The 16,054-nt window shown below is 48.2% G+C and overlaps 5 protein-coding genes across 5 annotated transcripts; 1 reads left to right on the top strand and 4 right to left on the bottom strand.

Moving 5' to 3' along the window:
• Nucleotides 1-612: 612 nt before the first annotated feature.
• Nucleotides 613-1,988, top strand: TRIVIDRAFT_228211 (uncharacterized protein; the record flags this gene model as incomplete). Its single annotated transcript, XM_014095009.1, has 2 exons — nucleotides 613-1,719; nucleotides 1,797-1,988. The coding sequence occupies 2 exons, from the start codon at nucleotides 613-615 to the stop codon at nucleotides 1,986-1,988; spliced, it is 1,299 nt and encodes a 432-aa protein (XP_013950484.1).
• Nucleotides 1,989-2,837: 849 nt separating this feature from the next.
• TRIVIDRAFT_196099 (uncharacterized protein) lies at nucleotides 2,838-6,431 on the bottom strand (the record flags this gene model as incomplete). Its single annotated transcript, XM_014095008.1, has 3 exons — nucleotides 2,838-2,862; nucleotides 2,905-4,486; nucleotides 4,613-6,431. 3 exons carry the CDS (start codon nucleotides 6,429-6,431, stop codon nucleotides 2,838-2,840), a joined length of 3,426 nt encoding a protein of 1,141 aa, XP_013950483.1.
• A 2,330-nt stretch (nucleotides 6,432-8,761) lies between these two features.
• On the bottom strand, nucleotides 8,762-9,820 carry TRIVIDRAFT_39884 (uncharacterized protein; the record flags this gene model as incomplete). The annotated part of the gene is made up of 1 exon (XM_014095007.1): nucleotides 8,762-9,820. One exon carries the CDS (start codon nucleotides 9,818-9,820, stop codon nucleotides 8,762-8,764), a length of 1,059 nt encoding a protein of 352 aa, XP_013950482.1.
• Nucleotides 9,821-11,432: 1,612 nt separating this feature from the next.
• TRIVIDRAFT_39849 (uncharacterized protein) lies at nucleotides 11,433-13,309 on the bottom strand (the record flags this gene model as incomplete). The annotated part of the gene is made up of 3 exons (XM_014095006.1): nucleotides 11,433-11,692; nucleotides 11,751-13,074; nucleotides 13,145-13,309. 3 exons carry the CDS (start codon nucleotides 13,307-13,309, stop codon nucleotides 11,433-11,435), a joined length of 1,749 nt encoding a protein of 582 aa, XP_013950481.1.
• A 1,204-nt stretch (nucleotides 13,310-14,513) lies between these two features.
• Nucleotides 14,514-16,054, bottom strand: TRIVIDRAFT_64905 (uncharacterized protein; the record flags this gene model as incomplete). The annotated part of the gene is made up of 2 exons (XM_014095005.1): nucleotides 14,514-15,728; nucleotides 15,782-16,054. The coding sequence occupies 2 exons, from the start codon at nucleotides 16,052-16,054 to the stop codon at nucleotides 14,514-14,516; spliced, it is 1,488 nt and encodes a 495-aa protein (XP_013950480.1).

The following is a 16,054-nucleotide window of genomic DNA, read 5'->3' as shown; positions in this document are numbered from 1 at the left end:
GTCGACGCACGCATAATAAAAGCTAACAGCATATTGCCGATTGGCTCTTGGCCACTCGGTAAGTGGTAACGGCAAGGAAGAGATCTGCCTCTTGCAGCCATGGAAAGCGGCATTCACTGGCCAGAGTCGCGGAATGGAGACGCATTTGCTTTCCCACTGGGCCGACACCATCCGTTAGATCCATAGCTAAGATGTTGCACTACTTGTCCGAGCGCGTGGTGTGGGACTGAATCCGGGGTAGTTCGGCATTTTGGCCAGCTTGATAGTCTGCGCTGAAAGGTCAGGAATGAGAGTTAAAAGGCGGGTGAAGGGAGGTTTTATCCTCATAATGTAGCTTTCTTGTCGTTGTCATATTCGTTTCCTAGCAGCAGCTGGAAGGAAATCATGTTGTCTTTGAAGCTAGTCATTTTGGCGGGGGTCATATTGATCTTTGCACGCCTTCTATTATTTCTTGTTAGAAGCCTTACTTCACCAACGCGCCAAATTCCAGGGCCCTTTTTGGCACGATTCACTCGGTTATGGTATTTCAGACGAGTCGCCCTGGGCCATTTCGAACATGAAAACATCCAACTTCATCGAAAATACGGCCCGGTGGTTCGTCTCGCCCCAAATATGTACAGCATCGATTTACCAGAAGCAGTAAATACAGTGTATGGCATCGGCTCGAAGCTACCAAAGTCAGAATGGTATGACGGGTGGAAACATCCGAGTCCAGATGCTTGGACCATGTTCCCAGATAAAGATATCAAGAGACATGCGCAGACAAGAAGGGTATTTCAAGGCCTGTACAGCATGTCCAGTCTTGTCAGCTACGAGAAATACGTGGACGAATGTGCAGATGTCCTAGTAAACCGCTTGTCTATATGCTCAAAAAGCCGCGAGCCCATTAACATGGGCCACTGGTTCCAGTGCTATGCATTCGACGTTATTGGGAATATTACATTCTCCAAACCTTTTGGCTTCCTCAATCGCGGAGAAGACGTCTCTGGCCTACTGCAGGCTCTGCATAAGGTTATTGCTTACTCCACCCTTATTGGCATATTCTCTGCCCTTCATCCCTACATCTTCGCCGTCACTAATTTCTTCGGCATTGGGGGGGCTGCCGGACGCACATACCTCGCAGGATATGTAAGAGAGAGAATCCGTCAAAGAAAGGCCGAAAAAGAGATGAGCGAAGAAAAGGCAGCGCCACACGCGGATGGGTCTCCTGAAGATTTCCTGGAAAAATTAATGGTTAAAAATAAAGACGCCCCATCCAAGGTAACCGACTACCATGTATTCATGATGAGCATGTCCAACATTGTTGCAGGCTCCGACACCACTGCTATCAGTCTATCGGCCATTTTGTACTATCTTCTCAAATATCCAGATGCTTTGAGGAAACTCAGAGAGGAGATTGACCAATCTACCTCTATTGATGGCCATTTGAGCTTCAAAGACAGCCTGGAAATGCCATATTGGCAGGCAGTGATGAAGGAAGCACTGCGTCTGCATCCCGCCACGGGACTTCCTCTTTGGAGGACTGTCACTGATGGTGGACTGCAGCTAAATGGACAATTCTTTCCAGAGGGAACAACTATTGGCCTGAACACATGGACCGCACACTACAACGAAGAGGTATTTGGCAAAGACGCTGCAGCATTCCGACCCGAGAGATGGTTAGAAGCAGAAAAAGAGGGGGGCGAAAGGATTGGGCGAATGAACGCATACTATTTGCCGGTAAGTATCACAGAAGAGGATAGTGCATTGAGCTTATTGTATACAAAGATAATGATCAGGTACTAATTGGGTGGTAGTTTGGTTTGGGATCTCGGACTTGCATTGGTCGCCATATTTCCTATCTTGAAATGTCAAAGCTCATTCCACTTCTTATCCAAAATTTCGACTTCGAACTACGGGATAGCCAGAGAGAGTGGAAAACAACGAATTACTGGTTTGTCAAACCCAACAACTTTGATGTATCTGTCAGGGCAAGAGAGGCCGTGTGAAAGTAGTTTGACAGGAGGGGAGAAAGATATGGCATACAATATCGAAGAATGACAGCATATGTGCTTTCTCCATCAATATATGAACAGCTGAAGCTGATATGGGCTTTGATGCTTTTACAGGAACGAAGAGGGCTGTTTGGTCGGATATTTAATCACTGAGACTACCTTTGGACTAATGCCATAGAGAAGTTTCAAGTCTAGAAAATATGACATACCTAAGACTAAGACAATGCAAGTGACCTACACTACGTACCTATATGATGGGAACTTAGGTAGTCAGGACACACAGAAGTTGCTTCCGCTACACACACTCAGCATTCATCCGGCGGGGAAGTTCACCGGCTGAATAGCCCAAGCCAGTCATATTTTCACGTCAACCGGCCCGTGGAGCACAAAATGCGACTCCAAATTTTTATGGTGTAAGCGATATCCCGAGAAATTTGCCGAATCAAGGACAGCATTTGGCCATAGCTGCGGAGACACGATGTGGGATCAGTAATAGGGAATTGGGTATCCGGTAGGCACGATATAGCTGACCAATATATTCCTCGTTAAACAAAATTAACAAGTATCGAATTACGAACCTACCAACAAATATTGCACGAGGGATGCGCAGCACTACGAGGCATTGTAGGAGTCGACATCAGTCCAGCAGCTCGAAATCGATTGAGAATGCGTAAAAGACTACCTATACAAGGTTACTACGAGCAAAATCTTATGTACATGTGCAGCCCGATTCTTGTCAAACAAATTGGCGACGGAACAAACTGTCCAGCCGCCACAAGAAGATCATCGCCAGATTGAACCCCTTCACTAACCAATTAATAAAAATTATATTACTCTATATGCTTATTCCCTTGTTTTCCCGTTTATCCTATTTGTTCCGTTTGTCCCGTTTGTCCCATTCATCGTATACGTGGTTGATCGCTTTTCTTTCATCGAGCCAGTCGTTTCGGGCTCCTCTGGAATCGTGACGAATTTCTTAAGCACTTTCTTTAGGGCCGGCCGCCTAATGGGTTTGCTCAAAAACTCATCCATGCCTGATTCTATACACTCTTTTACATTGCTCTCTTCGGAGAAAGCAGTAAGCGCAACGATGGGCTCCAAGTAGCCCATCTTGCGAATAAGTCGAGTCGATTGCAAACCATCAACGTTTGGCATCTGAATATCCATAAATATTACATCGAAACGCTGGTTTTTTTCCATGCTGGCTTTTACCAGCTCATACGCCTCCTGGCCATCTTTGGCGATGGCAACGTCGTAGACTTCTTCGAGTTTAAGCATCCTACTCACCACTTCAACGTTGGTTGCATTATCATCGGCAACCAACACGCGGAGCTTGCCCTTGCCCGTCTTGTTCGCCATTGCTTTGTCAATGACTGCTGTCTGGTCCTCCTTGCTGGGGGATGATGTGGGCTTTGCAAAAAAGGGCGCGCTGAGGCCCACGAGACGGGGCAGCTTGTTGTCTATCAAAGCCGAGGTGCTCTTGGATTTTGTGTCCTGCAAAGGCGATACTGATCCATTCAGGGAATTTCGGGGACCTTCGCCAGCCGTAGATCTAACGCTAGTTGGTCTTGAATTTGTACTACTGGAAGCGGTACTTGGCGGCCGATCTTTGACGTATTTAAGGGGAATGTGCATCGTAAACGTCGATCCGACACCCACAGTGCTCTTGAGGGTAACTGATCCACCCATCAGCTTGGCCAACTGTGAGCAGATACTCAGTCCCAGGCCTGTTCCTCCAAATTTCCTGTTCAAGCCAAGATCGCCTTGAACAAACGGCTCGAAAATCTTGTCTTGCATATGCTCGGGAATACCTGGCCCTGTGTCTTCTACCTCAAACTCAAAGACGTAGGGCTTCGCGTTTGGCGGCGGCGGCGTCGGTGATCTCTCCCGGACGCGAACATGTGGTGTGGCCTTGGGGTCCATAGGATTGATTGCAAGGGCAGTGCCGTTCCTAATCGTTGTGGAAGCATTCGTTGTCCGAGAGTTGGTAGACCTCGTAGATCCGGAGCTGCCTCTATGCCGGCTTCGCCCGATTCTTGTCGAACCACTTTTGGACAAAGATGAGGTCCGGCTGTCATCATTATTCATTCGCTCAGCCTCGGCAATGCACCGAATTCGCAAGTCCACTTTGCCCCCAGGGGGGGTAAACTTTAGACTATTATTGACGAGATTGATCATGACCTGCAGAATTCTATGTTGGTCGCCCCAGACATAGGCATCTTTCAGTCGACCCATACCGTTAGGGCCAAGGGCCGGCAGTGTTTTTTCTAATACACTTTGATCGAGAACCCCATTCAGCTCTGTGCTTTCGCCGCTGAGAAAGCTCACCGTGAATGTGATGTCGCTCTCGCGCACCTGCTTGTCGAAAATGGACAACATTTGGGATTTGATGTCGCCCAACCGGAATTCTCTCTCCTCAAGGCTAACATGCTGGCCAATTTGATTCTTGGAAAAACTAAGAAGATCTTCTAGAAGATGTAGCAGGAGGTCGCCTAGTGAGATGGTAAGCAGATATCAACACAGCCGACATGCCCCTGCTCAATAAACAGAGATGTCCTCTTGTTTCTTCTCTTTTGCTCAACAGCGGTGGATGACGGGTGCAGAGAAACGCCACATACCTGATCTATAGAGAGTTTTGAGCGATTGTTTTATTCGTACAATGTCGTCTTCCTCCATGCAAACAGCGCACATGCCCATAATGCCATTCAGCGGCGTTTTTAACTCGTGAGAAATGTTGGCGATGAAGAGTGTCTTGCTCTCGTTGGCAGCTTCCGCTGCTCTCTTACTAACTTCTAACTCTCGTGTCCTCTCCGCAACCTTTTCTTCTAAGGACGTGTATTGTTTCAATAGCTCGTCTGTCATGCTGTTGAATGTGTCGGTGAGCTCTGTCAATTCGTCTGTAATATAGTGTTTGCCAACTTCAACTCTCCCAGGTATCTTGAAGACGTGTCGGTGAGCATCAGCTTCGGAAATGGGTATCGCCTTCTTCTCCCTCCATATCCTCCGCCAGATGGTAGCAAAGAATCCTCTGTCGGATCGTTTGGAGCTAGTAGCTCCCGAGCTTGGGTGTTCCTCGTCAAATCCATCATCAAATTCCTCATCGTATCCAGGCGGGTTGATAGATTTCTCCGTGGCAGCCTTCAGCCGTCGTATAGACAGCACACTGAGATGTGCACAGGGAAATACAAGGATTGCGACAAGACCAGCGGTCCCGAAGACACACCCCAGGAGGATGTCCCTCAGCTTGTCAATAGGCTCATATGCCTCGCTCTTGGCCTTTTCCACGACAATCGCCCAGTTGACCAGGGTTGTCGCTGGACGGGCGACGCCCACAGCCACAGGAACGCCCTGCTCATTTGTCGTTGATAGGTCGACAGTAGAGTTATCCAGCGGCGAGAGCTTGCGGGTATATACCTTTGTCAGGCTTGGAAACTGAAATAGGGGGAATGGGCGTGCATAATAGTTCCCATCGTCATAATTCCTTCCGGAGTGTCGATCAGGCTGCCCATCCCTCGGGACCGGAGGGATGACAAAACGGACAGGGGTGTTCTTGAAACTGGGTTGCGTAGGCGAATACGTATCATTACTGGCTGGCTGGGACACATTGAAGCGGTTGGACGGGTTAGCCGGTCCAACAAGAAGGACCACCCCCGTCGAGCCTAATCCTTCGGGGGACATTTGAATGGAAGACAGCGAACCAGCTGAAAGAACCAGTGTCATGTACCCAAGAATGAAGCCCGAGATAGCAAAAGACCTAACAGGGATAGTGAGAGAGATGAGGGCAAATGTTTCGTTGATGACTAGGGGACCCAACAGAAGGCCGCCACCGGTGCTCAGGTTGACATTTGGGAAGGCATAGGCACCAAAGGCGGGCGTCGACTGGACATATGGATTTGGGTATCCGAGGTTTGTGTATGTGATGTTGGGATAGAGCGACGGGGGGTAGCCGTACTCGGTATCGCTGAGATTGACTTTGGAGCCGTCGGGCGTCAGGTAAGGGAGCTGGATATTATTTGTCCCATTGCCCACGCCGGCACCAGTCACGCTCAGAAGGCCCCGATGATCGCCGCCGGTGGTGTTTCGAGAGTAGAGTCGGGCCTGCAGCAGGCCGCTGAGGCCGCCCCTCGCCGCCATTGCGCTCTCCAGATCCGCGCGGGCATTTAAAAAGGGATGGGACGAGTTTTGATTATAAAAGTCGATGAAGGCCTGCTGCAGCAGAATGCGGGTGGCCACGGTCTGGCAGATGGTCTGCCCCAGCTCCAGCTCGGAAGCAATCGCAGCGGCCTTGAGCGTTGCTGTCAATGCCAGGCCGTCGGACTCGACGTCGACGACAAAGTTGTGGACAAAGATCCATGTCGGGATGGAGATGACGGCGAGGGCGAGGAGGACGGCGAAAAGGACAAGCGCGGCGAGCTGCTCTCGGATGGCGACTCTCATTTTCAGCAGGCGATGGAGAATGAAGATGCAGGCTGGCAGGGCTCAAGGCAAGACATTCTCCTCAGGAATGGCTGCACCTATCGATCCCTACGCAACATGCTGCTTAAGTGGTTGTCGAAGGGATGGATTAGATTGGATTTTGCGGGAGCGCCGATGACGAGTTGCATGTGGAGGAAGCTGGGGTGTTTCTTTTCTTTTCTTCTCTTCTTCTTTTCTTCTCTTTTTCCGATCGAGCCGCCGGCCTGTCGCTGTCGGGAATCAGATCGGTCTATAGGGTATTTAGTTCTAGAGGCTGTTGCAAACGAAACATGCGTCTATCTCCAGCGGAATCCTGCGAGATTGTATGAATGCGATGCGAATGGCAGCAAAAGAATGATGGCCAGCCAAGCAGAAGCGATCGGCGCTTGTTGGTGCTGCGCTGTGCTGCGCTGTGCTTGTGCTGCATGACACTCGACGCGACCAAGGCAGAGAAACCAGGGCCAGGTGAGATTAGGTAAGCCCTCTCCCTTGCGCCGGTTCGCCGGAGATTGGTCGGGCCGCCAGGTGGCCAATCAGCGGGCGGCGTTTTCGATAATACTGGCACGAGAGTGGGGTTTTGCGGAGCAAATAGTCCTAAACACGAACAAGGCATTCAGGTTTTGGGAATTTACAGAACCTAAATTGGCTTAGCGCGCCACGATCCTGGCACTCTTTTCTTCGACTTCTTGGCCAAATTTAGGCGGTGGATAAACACTCTCCGATGGTGCTAAGCTAAATAAGCAAGCCTGCTTGGAATTTGCTGGCCAGCGCATCCAGCTCCGGAATTCATACCTAAAACAGGGAGAGAAATGGGACTTGGAAGGCTTCGAGAATCGAGGGCTCGAATTACCAAATAGGAGATGCCTACTGTCATGTACTATTTGAGTCGTCTATGAAGTACATGTTTTTTGTGCTCTGTATTGTACCTCATACGCAGCTACGGGTATATCTGTACATTTACTCCATATGGAGTTTGCAAATCTCAACCTTATTTACCAGAAAGTCCATGCGTTCATGGAACAGCCCTGCAGAATCTATCTTACCCCTGTCCCTTCTCACCGTGACTCGGGTTCCATCTAGCTGGCCAAAATAAAGTTTAGAAGCGGCATTCTTATACATACTCGCACTTCTCTCGCTGCTGTTTATATGCCTATGTAATACTCATGTGTGTGAGATGAAGTAATATGCGACACCAGGTGAAATGGCTGGCTGAAAGAAAGAAAGAAAGAAAGAAAGAAAGAATAAGACAGTCTGCAAATAGCACAACTTACTGTACCACGTCGTGCCGGAGTCAGAGTCAAAGTGCACCATTGCGCCACAAAGGTTTTCTTTTTCTTTTGCGCATGTAAAACTCTGAATCAAGCTGGGGTCGCCAATCTGCAGACTTTCACGCACGTGGCCCAACCTTATGCACATTCCCCGGATCGACACTTGCCCCATTCGACAAATTCTTCCAATCTCGACACCCATAAGACACAATTCAATGGTATAGGCCATCTATGGTATTCCATTCGTGTTTTCTTCATTTTAACGAGGAGAAAAAAAGAAATCATATCTTTTCAAGTTTGTTTGTTTGTTTTTTTCTTCCCTCCAGCGTCAACGTGTAATATGCCGATAATTCTTCGACCTTAAACACGCCATCTCAAACGCCGCTATAGGGTATAGACAACGCAGTAAAAGCGGGTAGCCTAGGTACCCCCAAAGACCCTTTCTATTATTATTTGAATCCTTTTGTTATAGAGATCAAACTTATCATCAAGATGAGAAGTTCAGTAAAGTTTTAATAGCTGACCATTTGTTGAAGGGCATTAATTGCATTTTGATATGGCAGTATAGGGTAAGACCAACTTGTACACGCAGATTTCTGCTTTCTCACGAGCGGTCAAATTTATGTGCGTATAGCCTAATCGAATCTGGTAACGTGCTAAGATTGGTTTTTAGTCACATTTACTCTTCCTGGTGCCTGGCTACCGATTTAGCATTGGATTTTTGATCTCCATTAAAATATGACTGTCTGGATCACCGTGTCTGCCGCCCCCCTGACCCATCCCCTCGGAGGAAATGACTCTTTTTGAGCTCCCTCCTCTGCGCCACTAGACTGATTTGGTGATCCATACCAATGGATTGCAGCACAAGATGTGACTTGGCTACTTGGCTACTGTAACCTTGCTTTTATACGAGGATGCTCACCCACTGCGGAAACTCTTTCATGATCACCGGGCGGCGTACTTGACGATGAGTACAATAGGGTCGCAAATTGGTTGACGCGGCGCCATCGCAGGTCCTGTGTTATAGAAAGCTACATAGCAGTATTAATTCCATTGTTGCATCACATCATCAACCTCTTTCAAAAGCTGCTCTTTCCTTAATGAAGAGCACCAGCTTCCCGCTATTGCTCCTCGAGCAATCTTCCCCCAATCATCCACTGTCAACTCGAAGGCCTCTTGAACAGCACAGTAATTTTCTAGTATGTAACCTCCAAAGTAGGCAGGATCATCACTGTTGATGCTGAATCTGACATCTGCGTCGAGGAATTTTCGGATAGGCAGATCATGCATGTTATCTACTCCTTTCAACACAACATTAGAAATTGGGCACAGAGTCAGCATTGTATTTGACTCTGCCAACTGTGTAATGAGCTCTGCATCCTCCACGGAGCGCCGTCCGTGATCAATGCGTCCCACACCGAGAATTGACAGCGCGTCTTTGACATAATCCGAAGGGCCTTCTTCACCGTAATGTGCCGTGAGATTCGCAATCCCCGCAGACTGCGCTACCTCGTAGACAGATTTGTAAAGTGAAGGATGCTTTCCTAATTCGGTGCTGGACATTCCAAAACCGACAAGTGTTCCGTCAAAGAAATGCCCAGACTCGAGAAGCTCCGTGAGTAGTCCATGTGCTGATGGCACCGGAAGATGACGAAGCAGGCAGGGTATGAATTCAACGCTGAGCTTAGGGAAATCGACAGCAGCCCTATCCTTTGCGGCATTCATACCGGCGATGACGGTATGATACGGAACTCCCCGCGAAATATGGGCTTGCGGATCGAAGAATATCTCCGCATGATAGACTTTCTGTGCATATGCAAGAGAGATATAGTCATATGTCAGTGCCTCAAAGTCTGAGGCCCCTAGAAGGACTGAGAAGCCGATGAAGTAATAATGCAAAAAGTCGTCGAGAGAAGAGAAATTTTGGTAGCGAGTTAGGAGTGTTGTTGGGCTTTCGAAGGCTGGATCATCTGATGGAAGAGATATCTCGTTTTTGGAAGCAAGCCTGAAGAGTAGCTCTGGAGAGATGGTACCCTCTATATGAACATGATGCTCACATTTCGGAAGAGCATGAAGAAATTGGTGTAGCTTATCGTTACACATTTTGGGTGCAGTGCTATTCAAGTCTCAGTTGTGCATTGTTTCATGGGACTTTTTTTTTCGGGCTGTGATTTAAATACTGCGAGTGGAATAGAAGAGCGAGTGGGGATACGTGGTTGGCGTGACGCCCGGCTCGACTGCTATTCGACCAAATTCTCATTTTGGTCCAAGGTCTTGTTTGGCACGATTATCGGAGACCTCCGAGCGCCGAGCGCCGGTGTTCCGGCATTCGCTATCGTTTCCATCGCATTATCAAGACTGGATTAACATGCTGGTAATTCCAGTTCGCCAAATGCGGCTACTTGTGCTATAGGATGTCGGCGAACGTCGATTGCATGGGTGTTGATGCAATTTACCTCTAATAGGTGTCGATTACTCCACTGCCCATATGATAACAGAACACCAGTTTGTTTCATTCTGATATGGTTGTGAGGAGTTGAAATCTGGGGCGCGATTGCCTGGCAGTCTTTAAGCGCATCTGTTGAGAAAATTTCCATTTCGAACTCTATCCCTCTCGAAATGGATATAATTTAGTTAAGGTTGAAACAAATTTCTCCCCGCTCTGTGATGATAGTACTACATGTAAGAGAATTTCAGTAATCATTAAATCGATATCTAGATATAGAGCAAGAGAGTGCTAGTTAGCTCTCATGCTATCGCTCATCTCTCAAGAGAATGGATATAATTGCTACTTATCTGGTTACCAAAATCTTGAATGCGACCGCGCGAATTATACCTCACTACAATGCGGTATAGAGGTTAAATTTAAATTAAGATGAGAGGTTCGATAAAGCTGTAATAACTGATACAATGCGGTATATATGCAAATTTGTTTCCAACAACGGTTATACGATACCCGTTGCATCTCAGGCATCTTCCTGGTTGATCCATGCACAAGAAGGATAATACTTTCCTTAATGGTCGACCTGAGACACGAGAAGCAAATTAAAGAGTCTTAAAGACACTCATGCTGGAAGCCTATGGCCTACTACATGCGATATTCAAGGCTATTATGCTTGGGCTCATGTCTCGGTGGTTATGAAAATGACTACATCTTTATATTCTTGGATTATGTCAAAGAATAGACCCCCCCATGGCTCGTGATTTCGATGGTATATATATTGTGAGTTTGTGCATATAGGCCACCTATTTGTAAATGTTGCCCGGGAAATCTGTAGGTAAGATAGTCCTTCTGGTGATAAAATATAGAGATCATTGAACGAAATTATCCAATGTCTCCGGCGTCAGGTCGTGGTTATTAACCCAATTTCTACCTCTATAATAGGATGATATCTCATCAAAGCCTGTTGGCAGCCAACGCGGAAATCCGTCATTCTTACACGAACACAGAGCTATTTACGGATCACCGACAACCTCTTTGTTGCGTATCAAGTGACCACGAGACGGGGGGTACGGGTGCCGTCTCATTCAAAGGACAAAGCCCATCACCATCCTGTTATCTCAACAGCCCTCATTGGATTTCTCATCACATACTAGGGTTGGGCTGTCAATACTAGTACTAGTGACTTGCTCTAAGTGATTTATTTGGTACATATGATCCATCCCACAATAGCTTTTCTCATGATATACATCACCTGTGCGTGAGAACTCTGTTCTAACAGTCGGGCACTACTTTGCAATCTACAACAGTCGTCTTCCCAGTCTTTACTTTGGCTACGGCATCTCTGAGGATGCTTTCGAGCTCATCAGCCTCCGTCACCTTCAGCGCACAAATATCACCTGCGCCAGCTGCCGCTGCTATGCCAGCATAATCCGGCGATGGACTGAAGGAAATGTTCATTTCTTCGTTAGTTGCCTGAGCAGCTACGCCATCAGGACGAATCAACATGTAGGATTTTCTCGGTGCATTCCATCCTGTTTGAGCTCGTCAGCGTGTCTCAAGGGTTTGCTGCATCTAGAACATTTAGCTTACCATCATTGTTCAACACGATGGTTAAGATAGGAATATTGTATCGCTTTGAGATCCAATAGACACTTCCAGGTATGGAAAAAAGGTAGGTTCCATCACCCACGACTTGGCAGACGAACTGGCCCTTCCCTTCGGCATCAGTAGCTAGCTTAATGCCTAGAGCACCACCGCCAGACCAACCGAGGCCACCTCCGCCACAATTGATCCAGGAACCTGGCTGCGTTGGCCTTATGTTGTCGTGGATAAACCCAGTATTGGTCACTGCCTCGACGGCCCATATTGTATCCTCTGGACAGACAGTACGTAGGACTTTGCTCAGATAACCTGTGCCAAACCGGTTATCGGAAAACGGCTGGGCTGCATCATCGATACGTCGGATTTTGGCGGTGTAAGATTTATGTCGTGCCTCTTCGGCCGGAGCCTGGTCTTTCACTGCCAGTATCTCGGCCGCTTCGCCTGTCTTGAGATTGTCAAGGATTTGTCTAACAGATGTCAAGCTATCGGCTAAATATCGAGCTTCGGATTCAATATAGAATAAAGGCATTCGCTGCTTCAAGGGGTCGGCATCGATGTGATAAATCCTAGCATCTGGATCGGGTTTACAGCGTGTTTGGATCCATGGAACATCGCAGTCTAGAACTAGGATAACGTCGGCTTCCGAGATGGAATCATCAGCGCCTTGTTTAACCCCTAGCCACGCCGGATGGTTGCCTGGGAAGCATACATCACTGCCCGCTGTGTCGAGCACACGTAAAGCCTTGACAATATCAGCTAACTCAACTAGTGCGTCGGGAATGCTGTGATTGCGACCAGAGTACCCGGTCACGATCAATGGTTTCTCAGCATTAGCCAACGACTTAGCAATATTACTTGCGGCCCTTGAGGAAAGGCCACCTAACTCAACAGGACCCCAGAGTTCTTGCTTGATGGAGTATGGCTTGATCTCTGCCTCCATAACCTCCCTTGCAGCACAGAGATATACTGGACCCTGTGGAGCAGTTCTAGAAAATTGCAAGGCTCGGTTAACCATTTGCTTGATATTAACGCCAGTTTTAATTTCAGCTGTATATCGGCAGTATTGACCAAGGATAGCCTTCTGGTCAGGGACATCTTGTAACCAGTGAATGAACTCAGTGCGCGAGCCGCGCATCTCGCCCTCCTGAGTAAAAGGAGACATGCCCGCAAAGATGAGGACGGGAGCATGGCCGCTTGAGGCGTTGTGAACGGCAACGCCGAGGGCCTGTGTGCCGACATCAACATGGACAATAACACACTGTGGCTTGCCAGTTAAACGAGCGTAGCCATCTGCCATGGACATCGCCACCATCTACTTATGTCCGTAATTATCAGCAGTTACCCTTATGGAAAATTAGGCTCTATAGGAAGTAGAATGATACCTCACTGGGGCACGTAATGATTCGCGGAAACTTCCGCTTGTCTTCTCGCTGGCCCTTGACCATAGCCTCAATCATACCTGGGTGATCTGATCCCAGGTTAACAAAACAGTGTGTGACCCCTGCATCCCATATTGCCTCGAAGAATGCAAAAGACGCTGAATACATGGTGAATTCGCTTTATACGTAAACACGCTGTCCGGGGTAATGTTCTGGGGGTATGTCCTCTCTGAGGTGTCAAACAGCAAATAACACAGCAAGATTGTTACCGTCCCTTAGGAAGTTGGCTGCTACGCCTTGTTAAAGGCTTTGAGGATGGGGGCTGTTGCTGTTGCCGAGCTGCATGAACCGATCACTCCAGCGAGCGCAGTCCAGGGCTGATTAGCGAGCCTAGGTTGGTTGAATCTCCCGCATCAGTAGCTGGACCTCAGGTACACTTGACCTCCCGGTCCGTCTCGACGGGGAACAGACCCCCAGCAAGTTAGTGCCAATGTTTGCCGCGGGCCTCTATCCCTGTCTGCCTGCGCGAGCTACGGATTCATTGGTCACTGAATGCCCCAGTATGGTAGTATCATCAGCCCGTTCAAGGCTAGCCCTGAGATTCTGTTCTCACCAAGCCAACAGCACTCTAACGGTTACAGTACATCGCTCAAATCCTTCGGGGTGGACTTGAGAATCGCAAAGTCTTCCTTGGTAGTACTCCGTATCTACCTTGGTACTAAGCGATGCCCGTAACGTGGTGGGAATCTGCCCCCTTCATCCATACTGTGAAGTAGATCGACGGTACAAGGCAGTAGAGTACTTGTACTAGCGCTGGAGGCAGCCTTGCTGATATCTGGTGCTTCAAAACAACGCCACTCGTAAAACATATATCGTATATGCACAAACTGTACTTCATATTGCTGCAAATGTACAGCGGCCGATGTAACCGGGCCGAACTAATGCGGAAGGTGGCCCATATGGAGCCTTTACCAAGCAATGCAACATGCACACCGTACGAGTTTGGATATGGATGTAACTCGCCATTGTGCGGGTGGTGATGCATGACGAGCATTTCCACTAGTGGTAGTAGTCGTACACAACTGATGAAGATTGAACCATTCAGACATGCAGGAAGACATTGAGGTAATTTCAACACTCTATGCAACGGGGGGGTAGAAGTACTGGTGTAGTAGCTGCACGAAGAAGTATACTTGAGAACGAAATTATTGCGTACCTACATGTACCTACCTATACCTGTACCTAAGTACTAGATAGTGCCTGTATTACCACAACTACCTACCCAGTAGGCTAGCATAAGGCAGCTAGTACTAAAAAAAGAGATCTACTGCATCTAAAGGAAGTAATCCATCCACTAGAAGAGGACAGTTTCTTAGAGAGTAAATCGAAAGGTAGGATACGCGTCGCCTAGGTTGTTCTTCACATCCTCGGGAAGGTTCAGTCTATCATCCCGCTCACCAGCATCGCGCTTCTTGTTCTCCCTCCACATGAGCAAAGCCAGGATAGTTGCAGAGATCATTCCCAGCCACATCATCGCAAGCGAAACACTGTAGCCAGTGACATAGGTGGGAGCTTCATTGACTAGGTAAATGTTGCTTCCAATGATGCCGGCAATATTTCCAATTGTGACTTGGATTGAAGATCCGAATGCGCGCTTCCAGTGACCCGAGAGGTTGTTCTGTAGCCATGCAAGTGCCATGGGCGTGACCATGTAGGCACCGCCAAAAACCAAGAAGACAGCGCCAAACTTGTAGTCTCGAGATTTTCCTTCTTGGGCGAGAAGCATTCCGTAGCCAATGGTCACCATGCTAGTTCCGGCAATAAAGAAGCTAAAACGGTGCCTGAGTTTGTCAGAAGCCCAAGCACCGATGAGCATCGTACCGCCCGCAAGCATATAAACAGGGATAGTACGAATTTGTGCCTCCTGAGCCTTCCAGTTGAACTCGAGGAGGATAGTGGGAAGGAAGAAGGTACCAGAGAGACCAGGAACCCCAACGCCCATGTATACCAGGGCTCCGAGCCAGATCTTGTAGTCCGACATGATCATCTTGAACGAAGTCTTGTTGAGGACATCCATGCGGCACGAGTCGTCGACGTCGGCAGCAAGGCGGCGACGGAGCAGCTCTTTCTCTTCGGCATTAAGATATTTAGTCTGCTCTGGCCAGTCAATGATAAGAAACGCGGCAATGATGGCGAGCGTCGAGGTTATAGCGCCTTCGATGATGAAAATCCAACGCCAAGCAGCGAAGCCATGGTGACCACCGAGTTTAGCGATGGCGTAGGCCAAAAGTCCACCAAATGCGCCAGCAACAACGGTACTGCAGAAGAAGAAAGACATGCGCTTTTGATACTCGTGTCGCTTGTAATACATCGATGTGACATAAATGATGCCGGGCAGGACACCCGCCTCGAAAATACCAAGGAGAAATCGGAGACCAATGAGCGCATTATATGAGTGAACAAAACCCATGCACATATTGATGATACCCCAGCAGAACATCAAGGTCGATAGGTACAAGGAAGGGCGAAATCTTTTGATGACCATGTTGGAGGGGACCTCCAAAAGGATGTATGAGATGTAATATGTCTGTACGCCGTCAATTATATGCCATGGAACGGATTAGCTCGTTCAAAACTTACGAAAAGCGCGATATTAAACCGATTGCCCGTAAGGTGAAGGTCCTCAACCATCCCCTGGATACGCGCATTGCTAATATTGATGCGATCCAAAAATGACATCATGTAAATAACGAAAAAAGTAGGGAATATGATGAAGTCGAGCTTCGTAACCAGCCTGCTCTCGGCCTTGGGATCAATCGAGGAGTCTGAGAAGTCCGAGTTACTCTCCTGATGCGACTTTGGAATGGCTTGCTCGCCCGTCTCGACGGATTGCTTCTCCTCGACCGCCGACAT

The sequence above is a fragment of the Trichoderma virens genome (genome assembly GCF_000170995.1).
Source record: "Trichoderma virens Gv29-8 chromosome Unknown TRIVIscaffold_91, whole genome shotgun sequence".
NCBI lineage: Eukaryota > Fungi > Ascomycota > Sordariomycetes > Hypocreales > Hypocreaceae > Trichoderma > Trichoderma virens.
This window is presented reverse-complemented; position numbering and strand designations above follow the sequence as displayed.